The sequence below is a fragment of the Harpia harpyja genome, chromosome 18 (genome assembly GCF_026419915.1).
Source record: "Harpia harpyja isolate bHarHar1 chromosome 18, bHarHar1 primary haplotype, whole genome shotgun sequence".
In the NCBI taxonomy this organism is placed as follows: Eukaryota; Metazoa; Chordata; class Aves; order Accipitriformes; family Accipitridae; genus Harpia; species Harpia harpyja.
In genome coordinates this window covers 23,736,258-23,754,036 of record NC_068957.1, presented here as the reverse complement: position 1 = coordinate 23,754,036, position 17,779 = coordinate 23,736,258, and the positions used below count along the sequence as shown (strand labels likewise).

At 42.9% G+C, this 17,779-nt stretch overlaps 1 protein-coding gene across 4 annotated transcripts in view; it reads right to left on the bottom strand.

The window, feature by feature from the left end:
• Positions 1-17,108, bottom strand: part of HDX (highly divergent homeobox) — a 56,004-nt gene extending 38,896 nt beyond the window's left edge. The window contains exons 1-5 of one of the 4 annotated variants that reach the window (XM_052813562.1): positions 16,745-17,108; positions 13,048-13,193; positions 8,464-8,633; positions 8,172-8,318; positions 2,443-3,567 (exon numbers count right to left, since the gene is read on the bottom strand). In XM_052813562.1, the coding sequence (XP_052669522.1) occupies positions 2,443-3,567; positions 8,172-8,318 (1,272 nt within the window). In that variant the 5' untranslated portion in view covers positions 8,464-8,633; positions 13,048-13,193; positions 16,745-17,108. The remainder of the gene's footprint in view (positions 1-2,442; positions 3,568-8,171; positions 8,319-8,463; positions 8,634-13,047; positions 13,194-16,744) is intronic. The other 3 variants (XM_052813560.1, XM_052813561.1, XM_052813563.1) reach the window with 3 other exon arrangements.
• Between the last annotated feature and the right edge of the window lie 671 nt (positions 17,109-17,779).

Sequence of the window (17,779 nt, the reverse complement as noted above, 5' to 3'; positions counted from 1 at the left end):
AGGAGGGGTTTAAACTAGTGCAGAACTGATGATTTCAACAAAATATGTTATCAGCCTAGCGGGGTACACTGTTTGTTACACATGACTTTGAAGGCAGTAGGTGAAATTCTCTTGTCAACGTGATAAATGAGCGTTGGAAGCATCACTCTCACACACTAACACCTCTTAAGATACAGAACTTGCTTTTGCATTGTTCTGGAACGTGCTAAAAACTCTCAGCAAGGAATGCAGTGATCTGGAGAAATCAGCACTGTCGTTTCTTCAAGGTACGACGGCACGTAGCCAGGCTGTAGGACAGTATTCCTCTGCAGCTTCCACAGAGCCATGATACTACATGCTCTGACCCCACAGCTTTTGCCCTCCCTTATAAATTCTCTAATACTGAAGAGTGTCATCTCAGAGGTGCACAGCATGCATGCTTACGGGAATAAGTGAATTAATAGCAACCTGGCCAGTTTTTCCAAGGTTTAAAGCTCTGGAACAGCAAGGGATACCACAGGAAACAGGAGCTCCCTTAGTCTAAGGTGCAATCCCAATCCAAAGAACAGGGTCTCTGAGAGACAGGTGTGGAAGTCAAACAGGGTACAGATGAATTCCTCACTTATAAAAAAAAATAGGTACGTCATTATAACGGGGGGGGGGGGGTAGGGGGGTGGGAGGGAAGGAAAAAAACCACCCAAAACAAAGTTACAGAGATCTTGTTCTGATCCGTACCACACCACATGAACAGATAAAATGTCACCTACCATGAACTGTTCCCAGCTGTTTAAAAAGACTTTGCCCCTACCCTCAAAAAATCCCAAATCAAAGTTATTTCAAATTTCACTTAAGAATTAAAAAAAGCAGTAAGAAATACATCTCACTCATGCTTTTTCAAGAGTGAAATAAAGTACCAAGAGCACACAGCTGCAGGTATCAATAATGTATTTCACTTCATGAAACTTCAGAAAAATTTCCTTAACTATCGTCTGCACTTTTGCAGTTTTACCAGCCCTTTATTGAACAGACGTGCACATTTACAGCTTTTCTTCTTCTATGAAACTGGGATGTCAAAAGTAAACAGCATTTAATGAATTTTATAACTCAAGTAAGAACAGTAATAGGCAATACTGACAGACTATCTGAGAAGGAAGAAAGGGAAGAACATCTCGTCTAAAGTGCTCAGCTTAGAAAAGGCTATAAATAAGAATTGCAGACGTCCATCCCATCTACTACATAGAATCTACTCCAGAGTATATATGCTCATCAAACCTCAGGTTTACCAAGAAAAGCAATAATTCTGGTGAAAAGTGGCACTTGGACACAAAAGCTTTCTTTCAAATCCTCATGAGATAGGAACAAGTCAGAAAAAAGAAAAAAAAACCAACCAAACAAAAACCAAACACAAAATGCTTCACAAAGTATTGCTCCCTATAGTAGTGAGCAATGCACAAGAAAAGATGGTATGCTGTTTACATGGTTCACTTTCAGGATAAATTAAAAAGGTAATAACAGGCATATGCACAAACGGAACACACGCAGTATCACATCCTGTCAGTCTTAAGACTTTTATCTCAGTGTCTCTAGACTATGTTGTGCCAGATGGCATAAAAATCCATGAAAAAAATCAATTTGGACGTTTCCTGCACAACTATTCCTCCTCTAGTTATACCAAAAAATAAAAAAATGTAAGCGTATCAGTGTCATAGCTTCTTCTGAACATCTTTTAGTTCTTCAATTATCTGCATTTAATTTTCCCCTCTCAGTATCACTGAAGGGACTCTACTACAGAATGAGGAAATAATGGGATTGAATGTAAAAGCGATATTTGAATTAGATGCTGTGGGAGAGGAAGAATATTTGCTCATTTAGCATCTCCCATCATCTTAACCACCTTGCAGGAGATCCTAATCCCTAACAGAAAACGGGTCCAAGAGATTGGCATCTGCACAGGGGGTACAGGCAGTGCTGATGGAAGAGCTAATCCAAGCTGACATTAATAAGGGCAAGCAACTGTACAGCACACAAATGACAGCATGATCCCATGTTCTGCCCTGTGCCACATGCAAAGTATGCCTACAGAGGAAAAACCAAGGGTATCGCTGTGACATGTGCTGGCAAGCCATGTCAGGACAACACAGACTTTAGCATGCCTCAGCAGTCGTAGGTATCATCCTCTTGTAACCAAAGTTGTTTTGTTGAATCTATGAAGCCCACACTGATCTTTAACATACAGCTACCCACTGCAGCCATGGGCTCAGCTATACAGATAAGAGTGCTACCATACTACGGTCTTACCTGCACTTATGTTTAAGAAGGAATTATATCTACTGAAAGATGTAAAAGGAGCGCAGCTTGCAGAAAGGCGAACCTATCGCTTACCAGCTACCAATTTTCAAAGAAAACAGTGCTTATCTACAACCTTGTCTTCCAGGTTTGAAGACAGATAAATTGATGGATTACCTGGTAATTATTTTGGTTTTGTGACAGCCTCAGTTGACTTGAAGATGTAAAATGAGGAGAAAAGGTACTTCTTGATGGATTAGCACTGTTATATAATGTATTGGATGTTGTGTGTAATGAGGTCCGTGCAGGCAAATGATAGTCTCTGTTATGATACAGAATATTGTCAGGCACGTCCCTGGCATTCACCATCTGTGAACTACAGCTCACATTTCTTCCTGGCCCGGACAAGGCTGCACTTTGGTTCTCTACTCGAACAGAGCTGCTGCTTTCACAGTATCTTGAATAGCTTTGTATTTGTGCTCCCATGGATGCTAGTTCTTCTTCTCTAGCATATTCGTCATCCACATCTCCAGTTTCCATCGCAATGGACAGACAGGTGCCTTCCACCGAGCAATGCTTCTGCGCTGCACTTCCTCCCACAATTCTTTGAGGTTGATCTGTAACCGCCAGAGAAAACACTTCACGTATTTCCAGGTTTTGCGTGCTACAAGAAGGGTCCCTGGTATTAGCCCTTTGTCCAGGGGGCACATGCGATGCGAGAGCTGCATGTTCTGGTTTTTGTAACCTTTGACAGCCCACGGGTTCAGCTTTACAGGGTCTGTGACATATCATCGGTTTCTGAGGTAACACCAACTCTGCAGTCTGGACTGAAGAACCACCATAGCTTTTTTTAGTGTGACTATATATGGAGTTCGCAGAATTCAGTACGCTTGTTTGCCTAGATAAAATAATAGTCTTTTCCCCTACTAATAGGGAAGCATTTTTACAATGTGGTACTTGTCGTCCTATAGGGATGTGCTGCTGCTGAAACTCTGTATCACTTTTTCCTGGTAGTCGTGGAATAGAGGTTTTATGTATGTCTGCCATTGAAGCATTTGTCTGTTTGGTGGATCCTTGCCTACCAGATGAACTAGCAGGACTGTATATACCAGTAACTATTACATCGTTATTAGAAGAGGTCCAAGAAGACTGCTGACTTTGGGATCGAGCAATATTTACCACATTTCTAACTGCTGCTTCTGGAGGTACTGAGGGAGTAGTAGGGACAGTCCCTGGGGGAGTGCCTCCAGATTCTACAGCACTCTTGCTGCTCATCTTCCTTCGTTTATTGCCAACCCACGTCTGCAAACAACAAACAACAACGACAACAAACAAAAAGTATTAAATAAGCAGAAAAATTAGGCAATTCTATTTTCAAGCAGATCTGATGAAATGTTAAATGTTCAAGTTGAGACCTAAGTTTACAAATATGTAAATCACTTACTGATTATGCAGCGCCTGAACAATACAGGGTGGAAATCCATGCCTCTCATGCTTGCAATTCATACACCAATACACATGAGAACCCCAGTCTCAATTCCAAAGTCCCAGTTTCTCAAAAATCCTAAGACTGTAATCGTGCCTCCTGTCCCAAAGTTACCCTTAAGATTTATTTCATTGACACCGTTGTAACTCCTCCAATTTTAAGTTTTTAATATTTAGCACCTTGGGATGCAGAACAGTCACTGAGATATGTAGCTAAACTTTTGCAACCAAATAACAGAGATATGACCTTCAAAACTGCCTTGAACAGAAACTGCCAAGTCTTGAATTTAGATGAGAGGAAGAAAAAGAACTCTTTCTGTTAGACAACTACAAAACAATTCTGTGAAGTATTCAGACGTATGGACTAATTCCTCCCCTACCAGCTGCACAAACCACGATCTGATGTCAAAACCTGCTTTTGAAAGACACTGATAGACAAGATTAAGACTACTGGGATTAGATTCCAACAGAAGTTTGCTATTACGGACATTTCTGAAAGTGACAATGACAGTATATGGTTTTGTGTAAAAGCTAGTAGAGGTAAAAATTGAAAATGCAGGTACTGTGGTAGTTGTGCACAGGTTAAAATGTACTGCTGTTTCAAACACACAGGAAAGCCTGTCCTGCAAGTAACACATTAAGATATAGCTAGAAGAACTGAAGGGGAAACATTAACTTCAGTATTTCAAGATAAAGAGAGTTGATCTGGTGGAAGCACCAGCTCTAACACTGGAAGCATAACTATTCCTGGCAACTTTCATGATCAGAGAGACAGGACTTGCTCAATTCTTTCACCACAGTATGTCTGTACTTAATGTGAGGGCACAAGCGAGCAGGATACAAGTGCCGAAGAATGAAAAATAAGCTTTTGCATCTGCTTATGCTGGTTATTAAAAGGATCAGATACACATATAGAGATACGGTGAAACAGTTTTCTGCACCACTCTGGATGTCATCTGCTACACACCTAAAACCAAACCGAAGCAAGATCTCAACGTTCAGCAACCCAAACCAGCTGATTTAATCAATAAACTCCCTCACCCCATTACAAGCAAACTGCACTGAGTACCTATCTTGGGTTTCCATCTCATCACATGAAGGGAGGAAAGCTTTCTTCACATACAGATACCTGCTAAGGAAGTAAACAGATTTTTCTACAGAAAAATACGCATCCCTGCCATATAGAAGCATGTTGAAGTCTCCATTCCATTCTACTCATTTTTGGTGTCAAATTTTACAAAATGCCTAATCTAAGGCATGATTTGTTGCATGCAATAAAATCTGTTACTAGTGGTAAAATTTTTCTTCTCAAAAGTAAGTTTAAATACAGAAATTATAGCCACAGATCAAGTTACTTTATTGCATAAAACAAATTTAGAAGATCAATTTTTTTTTTTAAATTTCTGCTCAGTCAATAAACTTTCAAGATAGAAGTTATAATTATAATAGAGACACTGCAGGTTTTGGACCAGGAAAAGAGATTTCATTCTCAACTTTTCCACCTGTATAGAATTAAAATCTGAAGTTCTTCCTCACAATTTTCCTGAAAAGAAATGCATTCAAAGAAATGTAAATAACTTACTAGCACTACTATTCACTTGGGATTAAACTACAGTTTCATGAGACAGCACAAGTCAGATTTGCCACTGCTGAAAGAGTCCCATTCTCCTGACCATGTCCCCAGCTTCTTACTCCCACCGTTTATCCAAAAGCACCCACCTGAAGGATCAGCAAGTGCAACTCCCCCAAAAGGCATAAAACTGAATTAGAAGAAAAAAAAAAAAAAAAAAAAAAAGACCGTAAGTTGGTAAGGTTAGCAAATTTAACTGGGTTATTCTGAAACTGAATAAATGCAAGAGATGATCAGCACAAGAAGAAAAGAGAGAAAGAATTGTGCAGCTGGGAGAAGGGAAAGAGTACAAAACCTCCCATTTTTAGCGCTGTGAGACATTAGCACCGAGAATAATTATGTAAAACTATATCCTTAGACCGAAAGGGAAGCTCCACATCGTTACTAGCTTGGTGGTCATGGTATTAATTTCGGATGTGACAGAGGAGTCATTAAGTACAAACTATCTCAAGAAAACAGACACAAATCTTTGTTCCAATCAAGTTCCCCAACTAGTAAGTTTCGGGAGCACTTTCTCTAACACTGGAAGCATTACTGAAGTTCCCAACTATTATTTAGGAGGAGGAGAAGATCCCAGAAGAGATGATACATCAAAAGTCCAGCTGTTAAGAAAATTACCTGGAATTTAAGAGAGCCTGATTTTACATTCCCAGTTTGATTCAGGCAGAGCTGGAACTTCAGACTGTCCCACAATCCAGATACACACCACAGAGACTGTCAGTGGTGCCTGCCCATTAGTTTTGACCAGAAGGTCCACCCTAAATCTGAAAATAAAGCGTCCTCAGGAAATCTTTCAAGATGTGTAAAAGAATAACGAAGCTGTAACTCTTCTGATATCTGCTGTTGTACTATGGGGAGAACCCCACACCACCTCCCTGATCACTGCTCCCAGCACTCAGTGAAACTGTGAAAATCAGACTTGGAGAACTTCTGCACTTCCTCAAGTCGCATTGCTCACATTTCATGTAAACACAACAAGCAACCAGCAGAAGTATACTAATATTAATAGCCTGGTTTCAGTCCTTCAAACCTGATGTAGCTAGAATACAACTCTATTAAATTTGAAGAGGGACAGGGTTTTTTCCCAGGAGTAACTCTACTACCTTTCCTAATTTTGAAAGGAAGAACATATTTTTATGTATTGCAGTAAAAAAATCTGTAGAGGTTTACATCAAATAATAAATAGGACTTTTCTTTTTTCCAACACAGCTCAAGATTGGAAAGACTGGATGTAGTTCTATGGGAAAAGGTTACAGAAATCCTGATTAGGGCAAGAATATATTCATAGATTTATGACATTTGAATCATAACTGTTACATTTAGGGAATTCGTGTTCCTATTATAGTCATATCTGCAAGTGCCAGCTGCAACCCAAGTATCATTTTGCTAGACATGGTGCAAAGAAGTACTAACTGCTGTCCAAGAGTTTTATAGGAAAAAAAAGAAAAAAAGAAGAAAAGGGAGGATTAGGAGAGGCAGAAAGGAGGGCTGTAAAGAAGGAAAGCTAAGATCGTGCAAAAATATGAGAAATGCAGGACAAATGCTGGGTCTGTTTCCATTGCACTTCACAAGCAGGAAAAAAGTTTAAGTATTGCAAATAAGGGCTCAGTAAGGGCAGAAAACTAAAGGAGAAAGGCTATGATACATTATTGCAGTAAGGGAAACAGAGAGGGACAGGGAAACATGAAGACGGAGAGTGAATGAGAACTGCAAGTAGAAGAGACTGGCTGCCTCCTCTAGGTCCTTCAATCAGAATAAAAATAGAAAAACAGGCCCTGACTGCATCATCAGCATCCAGATTCCTGTTACAACTGTTTGTCTGTTCCAGGGAGTCTGAATTTCTGGCTGACTTTCAGAACTTCCCACCATCTAGAGCTGAGAAAGTAAGTTTTAGTATTTTCAGAGTATTTTGAGGGAGGGGAATCCAGGTAAGAATTAGGGAGCAGGAGGGGTTGTTATTGTCAATACAGCACTGGTATACCACTTAAAAAAAAACTCAACTGGTCTTACTTCTTCCTCTTCAGTGTCCAGTGTTGCAGCAACTCCTGCTGTAGTGGTTCCACTACTGTTGTTATTTTTTCAGCTAACGCTTCATGATTTCTATTTCTGCTCTGAGACAACAGCCATTTTGTTGTCTAGTGTTTCACAAAGGGATTATTATTTCCCTTCCTGTGGAATTCACAGACTTTGGAAGAGCTCCCGTTAGCACTAGTGACATTCTTCTTTTATAAGAAAAGAATGTATTCACTGTAAATAATCATGAGGGACCACAATATTTATGATTGTGACATGGAATACAAGTGTGACAGAGTGTGTTAAAAGAAATACTTCTACAATTATTCCCCCAAATACATTAGCTTACAGAAATTTGTTTAACTTAAGAATAGTTCCCTAATAACATGACCTTTCTTTGATACAATACATTGCACAAGGTTTCTACAGGGCAAACTAATTTGCAATTTAATGAATAAAAAAAAGCCAACCCCAAAACCCAAACCATAATATCACCAACAAAAGACAAACAACAACCCAAAAAAACCAAACCAACCAAACAAAAATCGCTCCTTGTGCAATCCAGGCCCCTGCTAAATACAGCAATCATGTGAAGACATTTCAGCGAAAACAAACTATAAACAGACTCACTGGATAAAAATGAACGTCACACACACATACTGAAGTCTGATTTAAGACACGTATGAAGTTAGAGACTCCAGCCCTCTACAGATATTTTATGTAAAGAAATGAATGTGTATAACTTTAACATACAAATTTGGAAGGCCTCAGTACTTACCCTGACTACACTGAAGTCCAGTTTAGTTTCTTGTGCACACTGTAATATGAGCTGAAAGCAATTTTTACTTTGATTTGTCATTCCATTTTCATAATAACGCTGTAATATCCTTTGTTGTTCTACAGTAAATACAGAACGCAGATTCATCTAAAAATAAAAGAAGATACTCTGAAAGTTGGAATAAAAACTGTAATACTTGCAGAATGCACAGCCTCTCATTTATGCTTGTTGTGATAACACTAAGCGTTGACATGTTTTTTTTACAGAGTCCTTGACCAACACTTTTACTTACTTTCCAAAAAAACCTGTTACAGTCAGCATTAGTGATTCCTTTGTGATGGACTCAAGTTGAACAGATGAACTACATGTTTGGAACAACACTGACAGCTTTTCAAAAATAAGTAAATATTACATTGTGTTGCTACGTCCAAGAGCCTCTAGTTTCAAAGAAAAAGTTTCTCCCTTAAAAAAAAATAAAAAAATAAAGGCATTAGGCAATACAGAGTAACACCAGCAGCTCCAACAATATTGGCAGGTCTGTTTCCCCTTCCCTACCACAAAAAAGAGACAAAATGTCAGATAAAATAAAGATGACTGTTTGGCACAAGTAAAGTTTCCACCGTCTCCAACTTCAGCAAATCCTACACTCCGTTATGGCTAGTCATGCTACTCCTGCTCCTGCGTCAGCGCCGGCACTTCCCAGCTGCAAAGTCACAAAGATCAAGAACCAGAACAGAAGACTAACTGGGGAAAAAAAAACCAAAGAGAAGGGCTTTAGGCAGTTCTGGTCCAGCCCACTGCAATGCTAACGCTCTAATATTAACAGAAACGAGGGACCACCCAAATCACAGCCCTCGTTTAGAAAGGTTCAAGCTACTGTGAAACTATACCCCGAGGCTATAAATCAGGCTTTTTAAGAACACTTAAGGGTTGTTTTACAGGGGTATAAGCCAATGCTGGCTACAAGACCGCAGGATGCGTTCCTGCCCCTTCGCTTTGTCCGAAGCAGGGCTGAGTTTTTCAGCAGGCTCAACCAGAGTGAAGAGACCCATGCTCCTCCCAGGCTAACAGCAACTCCTGGGGTCTTGTTTGCAGTCTGCTGAGCCAGCTCAGCACCGGGTCCCCCCGGGAGAGCACTTCGCTGTATGGGGACAGGGCAGACAGGGATCGGGCAGCCGCTCCGCTGCCGTCCAGGCCAGCGGGCACCCAAGGGCCCAGCCGGGGAGCAGCACTCCCACTGGTCACACTGGTCAGCACGGGGCTATACTGGGCCACGGCAGAGGCGGGAGATGGCCAGGGATGAGGCAGCCTCTTCAGCAGCGGTTTGATGAACACGTTAAACCAAGCACAGCTTTGTTACGCACGAAAATTTATGCCCTACCTTGGAAAAGGCAAACAGCCGAGTATTAGCAAGTACAGAACAGACTCCCTAATGGCAAACTGAATTTTTATGCCCATTATATGGTCTGTACAGGCAAAGAATATAATCCTCTGGTTATATGTAAGAAAAGAAGAGCCCCATCATCACAGTATTTCCAGAACGGGGCCTTTATCTTGTCCCAAACAGGAGGCTGCCAGCTGAGACACCACAAGTGCTGGCCAGGAACAACCTGCATTGCATCCGACCTCATGTCTCAGAAAGCAAAACAGTCACCAGCCACAAGTTATTTTTAATACTTTCAGTACATGTATCAAAATAATGCAGAATGAACTAAAGAATAAGAAACCATACCATCATCTTGTAGGAAACTAAAGGGGGTGAGGGAACCCTTTGTAGCTACCAAGCTTTTAGTTACCAGGTTTGGAAATTTTGGATGGAAAAGAGGAGAGTAGCAATATACTTAATCTTTGCGCAAGAACTGCTTCTAATTTAGACCAAATAAAATTATTAAGGGCTCAAAAAGCATGAGCAGGCACCCAACTCCTTTCGCGTTATTAATCAAGATGATTATACTATGTAATGGTAACGGATATTACAGTTCAACAAGCCTCTATAAAGAAAAAGATATCTAGGATTTGGAGTAAAATGCTTGTAGGCCAGAGCTCTGACTTCAGAGTTTACTTTCCTCTGAATGTCAACAGACAAGAGAAAAATCACTAACTACCAACTTGTAAAATATTACTGTTTTCTTTTCAATAATACTAAAACCAGAAGATGATTTTTCAATCACATTTTTACCTCTGTTCCCAATTCTTAATTCACCCTCTCAATCTAGTGCATTATTAAATGCAGCACTACCAGCTGCATTACAAGTCAGGCTTTGCCAGAGTTATGCCTCCCCCAGAATGTGTATTCAGTCACAGTCAGAGCTGGGCAAAGGAGACTCTTGCTCTGAATACTCCGCTGTTTAAAGAAATTTATAGCAAGCAACAGAGGAGACAATTATTAGCCCATTAACAAATCAATAAAGTTCATAAAAACCTACTTTATAAAGTTAAGAACTGTCTTCAGATCTCCCATGTGGATATGCATGATGATGCAGCCACCAACTGATTTATGTCACTTTTAAAGAATAAGCAAGAGTTAATTTTGTGATTCTTTTTCCTCCTGCAGGATTGGCAGGAGGCAGCTTACACTTCTGTGTCTACTATTCTTTCAGTACCAGTGGTCCTGTTTTATTCAGTTGAGATCAGTTCCCACAAATGACTTCCGTCAGAAATAAGTTATGAACCTTCTATCTTTCCAGATCCAGATGAAGTCTGTCATCCAATAGCTCCAGCATTTCTATACATAGGCTCATCAAAAAGAAGCATGCTCTCCAAATAGTTCATCAACTGCGATGAAGACTCCTCCAATTGCAAGATAAATTTTTAGAACCAGACCTGATGACCTGCAAGTGAAGATGTGTATCAGGTGCTTAACACATTTTTTAATTATGTGGATTTCTGTATCCAAAGCCACTTCTGTGTTAGAATACTTTCATTGTTGTGTTTGACATCTGTAGTTTAGATAAGGACAGGGTGGAGCATTTTGAGGAAGTCTCTTGATCTTCAGATAAACCTATATACATTGCATGACAGACTTCGCCTAGCTAAGCTCAAGAGAGGTCACGGTCTGGTTTAATAAGCAACTCATTTTTGCAGTTTATTTTAATCACTTGTAAACTACACCTGCCAGCCAAAATACTGGTACGATTCCTTAGTAACTTCTGCCTTGAATCCAGTCAAGCACAGCTCAGAGGATCTGCGCGGAGGCCATCAGAAACTGATTTAAATAAACACATTGCAGGACCCTACAAACACAGAGTTATGGAAGCTGACGCATAACTTGAGTTTACATTCCAACATCTAAACTTTCAAATAAGCAAGTGAGGATTTATCAATAGTTTTGTTTGTTTAGTTGGTTTTTAAGTATACTGAATCCTAAGTCAGTAGGCAGTTCTGTATCATTTCCCACTGCCATCCATCCACATGCACATTTACCAAAACTACAGAAGGGACATTAAAATATTCTTAAAATATCATTACCTATCCTGCTCTGTAAATCAATCTTATTCGTTCTGCTCTGCCAATTAATTAATTCTTTTTTTTTTTTTTTAAACTGCCTTTTACCAGAGGCAACAGAAATTTAGGGGCAAATTGTGGAATAAACCAGACCACACACATACTGTTCAGCAGGGCTATGCAGGCAGCTACATCTGTCCAACAGAAAACTTGGTTCCAATTCTACTCAAAATATTAAACTCAGAGCAAACCAACCAAACCACTGGATCCACAGGCCCACTACAACAAGCCATTCTATTACATCCCATAATACTTTGAACTACCCTACAGCTGCTTGGTATAACATGGTTATTAACAAGTAGACCTTAAGCTCCACGCAGCGCATAAGCAATAGATAACCTCAACATACTGCACTAATACCTAAAACAAAGCCCCCAGTGAACCCATCCGCCCCCCAGGAAGCTGCAAGGCAGTTTTTCCTATTTGGGTTGCAGATGTAGCACAACCTCACAAGACGCGTGCTCTGGTCATAGCTGGGCAGGAAATATGACTTTGCATGAAGATCTTGGATTACACAGAACAGGAGAAAGGAAATTAAGAATCACAGTTTCTTTGCTTTTTAACTGCCTATATAATAATCTCTAACTAGGTATAAAAGATCACAAGATTACTATTAGAAGTAGAAATAGCAGTAATAATCTCCAAGCATTCAATCTCAATATTGTAGGACAAAACAATAACTGGCATACTGATTTCATACTAGTGTGTAGAACATTTGGCAATATTCCTTCTCTTGCAGGTTAAAAATTTACTGATAGTATGTAATCTGTAAAGTCCAGATGGAAATCAGTTTGCTATCAGCAGTTCTTAAGTACTTACTTAGAATACCTAAAACAGTGTTGAAAAAAAACAGTTACTAAATGTTTGGAAGCTCCATCAGAAAGCCACAAAGTCCAAAGCCACCACATTAATCCATGAAGCGCTGCCTCTGCATAGCCCACCTCCACAGGCAACAAGCTTTGCTCACTTTCCATACCTGTCAGACCTAGCAATTTATCTACATTAAGTACACTGAGCATTCAAACATCTGGAAGAACATAATGCTACTGTCTCTGAGACAAATTAATACAGGGTATATTCATCACAGGATTACAATGTGGTTTTGGTTTTTTGGCTTTGGGGTTTGTTTTTTTTTTTGAGAAGTATTACCTGTATATTCTTACATTTTCTTTAATATGGGACATAACTTACAAAGTGCTGACGATACTAAGCATTAAGGTAGCCACATTAGTATCAAGGGAATCAGCAGGCCGTATGCCTTCATAATGGACTCAGTATTACTCAAGACAATCTCAGTAACTTCAAAGGAAATAAACTCCTTTTCCCAATTTGTGTACCTACGAAGCACTCCAGTTTCTTCAGGCTTTCTCACCTTTGTCTTGAACCTCAGACTCCAAGTTAGAAATCCACATGGATTTTTATCATAATTTCATTTCAATCTTGACTTGCCAAGCTTAGAAAACATGCATCTGAGCTTTTGGGAAGCCAGGTGTCCAGTTGGTTGGCAACATATTGGCACTGAAAAGAGAGTTTGTTGCAGAAAAGAACCCTGTGAAATTTAACAAAATTCAGGCAAAGCATTACGCAAACTGAGATTCCATGAACGTAAGTTATATTTTCATTTCAATAAAAGACAGAGGTAGCAAAGCAGTATTTTTAAGGATTCAAATTCTGCCATCTCTGCTGATAAAATAAGGTAGCCTTGGCCAAGTATGTTGCTGTCTATGTGACAGCGGAGAGAATAATCTACGACAAATGAAAAAGCAGGTTTCCTGTAAGTACTTCCTTCACCCCTGTTATGTCTTCCAGGCCAACTAACATCATTCAGCTTTCCACTTTGGTGGTCTCACACCCCTCAACCTTCTGTAAACCCATCAATACAAAGATGTTGTTCTTCATTCCCTTTCTAAACTGGATACTAATTAAAAAACACATTATCATAGTAGCAGAAGAATCCCTTTGCTATATGCGGTGGTTCGGGAGACAAAAATGTAGTCCAAGTGCTAAGTCAGGCACTGGGGACACGCGAGAGATCTAAGGCCGGTAAGTGATAAGAACGAAGGCAGGAACTCCGTGCCCTTCTGCTTCTCCAAGACTGCTGAGTACAAGCCTCACGAAGGACAATCCTACTGACACACTGCGACCCGTCACATTGGCTCGTCAGATGAGATTAAGGTTATTCTTACGGCTGAACTTCTTCAGACTTCTTTAGCTGCTTGAGCAACTTTTTCCACAGTATCCACCTTCCTTCCCTTTCTGTGGCAAGAGCGAGCACAAGTGGAGAGGGGAGAACACAGAAGAACTAAAGCCGAGTTTGCTTCTGAAGTGTAGCACATTTGCTTCATGAAACAGGTACTTAATATAACAATTATCCCACGCAGTTTGCTGCAAATGCCTACTCCTTCCACTCTAGTTACTTTATTCAACATCCAAAGTTAAGAATCTCTCCAGGGAGACCTGGTGAAGCCCAGAGATGTATTTTTAGAAACTAAAGAAAACAACTTGGTATCAAGGACTACTACAAAAGAAAGAACAATAAGAAAATGGGAATAATCCTGTATCAATGATCCCCTGGTTAGAAAAAAAACCCCAAATTCAAGAGTTACTTAGCTGTTCTGCAATGACTACTTGAAAGATCTGGAGAGAAAAAAAAAAAAGAAAAAAAAAAGCAGCAGCATAAGAAGAAAAAAAAATTTCTGTGGCCTAAAGTCTGCCTCCAATGTATAGCATTATAGTGTTAATGTCAAAAAGTCTCTAAATATTAAGATTGCCGAACCAAGTAAACTTACTTACAAGGTAAGTCTTTATAGAATGCTACCTTAATATTAATTAATTTGAAAAATAGGGAATAAAAACTTACAGATAATCCTCTCATTTCAAACAGTAACAGAAACTAGTCTTGGATGTGAAATTATAATTAATAATAAAAATAATTCACTTGGAGTACAAGCCACCACAAAGTAACTAAGTGTAAAAATCTTTATGGTATAAAACACTATAAAACTGTCAGGGATTAACACATAGTGATAAAAGGGAATAAGCAGTTTCTGAGAGGTTTTATTTTTTTCAACCTCAGCATCAAACAAGCATTTGTTTGGAAAAAAGTCATCTCATAAGAGCCTGTAGGACTATTGCTGTTTTGGTCTGTTCATCCATAACAGGTACAACAAGAAAATCAGCACACTCCTCAATTTATTTCTTTTTTTCTTTCCCTCCGCAGATCTCCAGTGGTACAAAATAACAAGACTCGGCACCAATATAAATCTGCAACTATAATAAGAAAGCTACCATATACACAAATAAAACAAGAGTGCAGTAGTAACACTATTACTACAGCTTTAAAAACCTGAACTGTACCGGCGATCACCTAATTCACTTTCCACGTCTGCCAAAAGCTCACAGTTTTTTGCACAGCCCAAATGGAAAGAAAACAACCAACAAACACACCACGTGTGGAGATACTGGACGTACATCAAGCAACAATGTTTAATAATCCGAATTTGTAGGTTACTGCCTCTTTCTTACTCAGGCCAAAATAGTTACGACTACACAACTGTAAGTCCAGTAGATCATGGTTATGGTTGGGTTAGTGTAATATACAGACCAGCTCGTAAAAATACTTTTAAATATCCGTGATTCGCAGCACAACTGCTTCCCTCTCCACTAAGTACAGCATTTGTAATATTGTATTACAGTCCTACCTATAAAATTCAGCCTTTTATTAGGGACAAATTAGACAGCCCTCAGTAACTTAGTAACATAATAACCTGTGACCACAACTCTGCAGGTTTATGCATCCCATCCCACTTCACTCATATAAATGGGACTTCTGACTGCAACTGGATTAGCCACATGTTTTAAATTAAGCACGTACACAAGCGTAAGACCCATGTCAGAAAGAAGGAAAGGAATACTAAAATGCAGTTTTACTCTGAAGATGTGAGCTGCTTCAAGACTCCAGTTCAGCGGATATAGAACTACTTTTGGTCAGTTACATACAATCTTACCTATAATATCAGAAGCCCCAGGCTAACAGAACACGGGCGTACAGGGTTGGGGACTGCTTGTTATTCCCTGGAGTGGGGCAAGCCCACGTGCAACACAAGCGCTTCCAGAGGCAAGACCTCCCCTGCACCATCACCCCCCCAGAACGCCACAGACTGCGCAACCAGCGTGCTTCCTCCTCCTCGTTCCCTTCCAAATACTCGAGGGCTGAAATCTTGACAGCAAAAGGACACCCTGTTCAACTGCCACCACGACCGGCTGCGTTCGGCACCAAAACAGGGCCGATATGGCCTGAGAGGTAGAAGTCCTTACGGGAAACAAGGTTTGAGTTGTTCCGTGACAATCCCCTACTGCTGGCCACCTCCTGCCCCACTCACGCGTGGGTGTCCACCTGCCCCTCTGTGGGCCCCGCACGCCTCACACCATAAGGCAACGCCAAGCTTTCCTCTTACCCCTCCCCAACCATCTCCCCCCAAAAAGCCTCCAGCTGTACCAGCCCAGCCTCAAGCAGCTGCCCCAGGGCTGACGCGAGGGGTAAGAAGGGGCCCAGAGCTCAGGGAAAGAGACAACAGGGAGGGACGGACACCGACCACCATCCCAGCCCGCCGCCTCCCTCAGCGCATGCGCGCCAACCGCCCCGCAGGCCGCCTGGGCCGCGGAGCAGTGCGCGCGCGCAGCGCAGGCGCGGGCGGCTCCCCCCCCGCCTCCTCCAGTAAGCGGCCCCACGCATGCGCACTTCGCCATCGGCGGCGGCGGCGGGTGCCAAGCGCCTGCCTCTGCGGGGCCGCCGGGGAGGGCGCAGTGCGCCTGCGCGCCCGAGGTGGGTCTGCGAGAGCGAGCCCGCGCGGCCCGCCCTCCCCCACCGCCAGGCCGCCGGCCCAGGGGCATCATCATCATCATCATCACCACCACCATCATCATCACCATCCTCCTCCTCCTCCTCCTCCTCCCCGCCCGCCCGCCGCGCCCCTCCCGGGCGGGGACCCGGCTCCCCCCCCCCCCCCCCCCCCCCCAGGGACTCACTCGCTCCCGCCCACCGCCCCTGCGCAGCGCGCCGGGCTTACCGTGCTGTGCGGGGCTGGTCCGGGGGGCTCGGGGCTCCGGATTCAGCCGGTTTCGGCTGGGTCGGTCCCGGCGTCACACAATGAAATCAGCGCCTCCGATCATTAATTCTCATCATGATCGTGACGTCAGCGCAGACAGCGGCCAATGGGAGCGTAAGATCAGCGCCGGCCGGGACAGTGCTCGCCCCCGCCCCTCGCCCCCCGGGGAGCGGGGGGGGGGGGGGGGGGCGAGTTGTGCGCGGTGCAGGCTCCGCCGGGCCGAGGGGCCGCTGCGGGGAGCGGCCGACACGGACCCCCACGGGGACCCCCACGGCGTCCCCGGGGGACCGCGGCGGGCTGCCGCGCTGCCCCGCAGCCCCCTTTTCAGCCCCCCGCCCCCCGTCTCCAGCCCCCCTCAGCGGCCGGGGCCGCCTCGGCGCGCCCGGCGCTCCCTCAGCTGACGGCACCCGGCCTCCCCGCACGGCGCCGGGAAGCGGCCCCGCCGCACCGGCCTCAGCCCCCGCCGCAGGTCGGCCCGGCCGGCATCCCCCGCCGGCGGGCAGGTAACGGTGGGCGCCGCGGGAGTGCCTCCGGTGCGCCCGTAAAGCGATACCGGCGTCTTCAGAGGGAAATAAGTAGCGAATGGCCGGCTAAATAGAATTTACCGTGCCTCGCAACCTTTTTCTTGTGCTGCGCTGGGCGGACGAGTAGGTGCGTCTGGTAAAATCTGAAAAGCTGCAGGAAGGAGCAGGATTTCAATTAGGTGAATGGCAATGGGGGTCAAGAAATAAACTTTTGATTGCTTGGGGTGAATACAGGTGGTCTGGGAAGAAGGGAAGAGGCAGTGTCTTCAGGTGGGCAGCACAGGGCCGGTACCCTCGTGGAGGCCGGACACCTGGCCTGGGCCGTGGTCGGAGCCGGCGACTGTACGAGCACCGCGACACAAGCGACGCTCGTAACGTTGTGTTATACCGGGAGCCCGCGGTACGACCGGGTGCATCGATGCCAGCCCTCCTTCGGGCTCCGTTTCCCATCCGAAAGGAGACCTAGTCAACA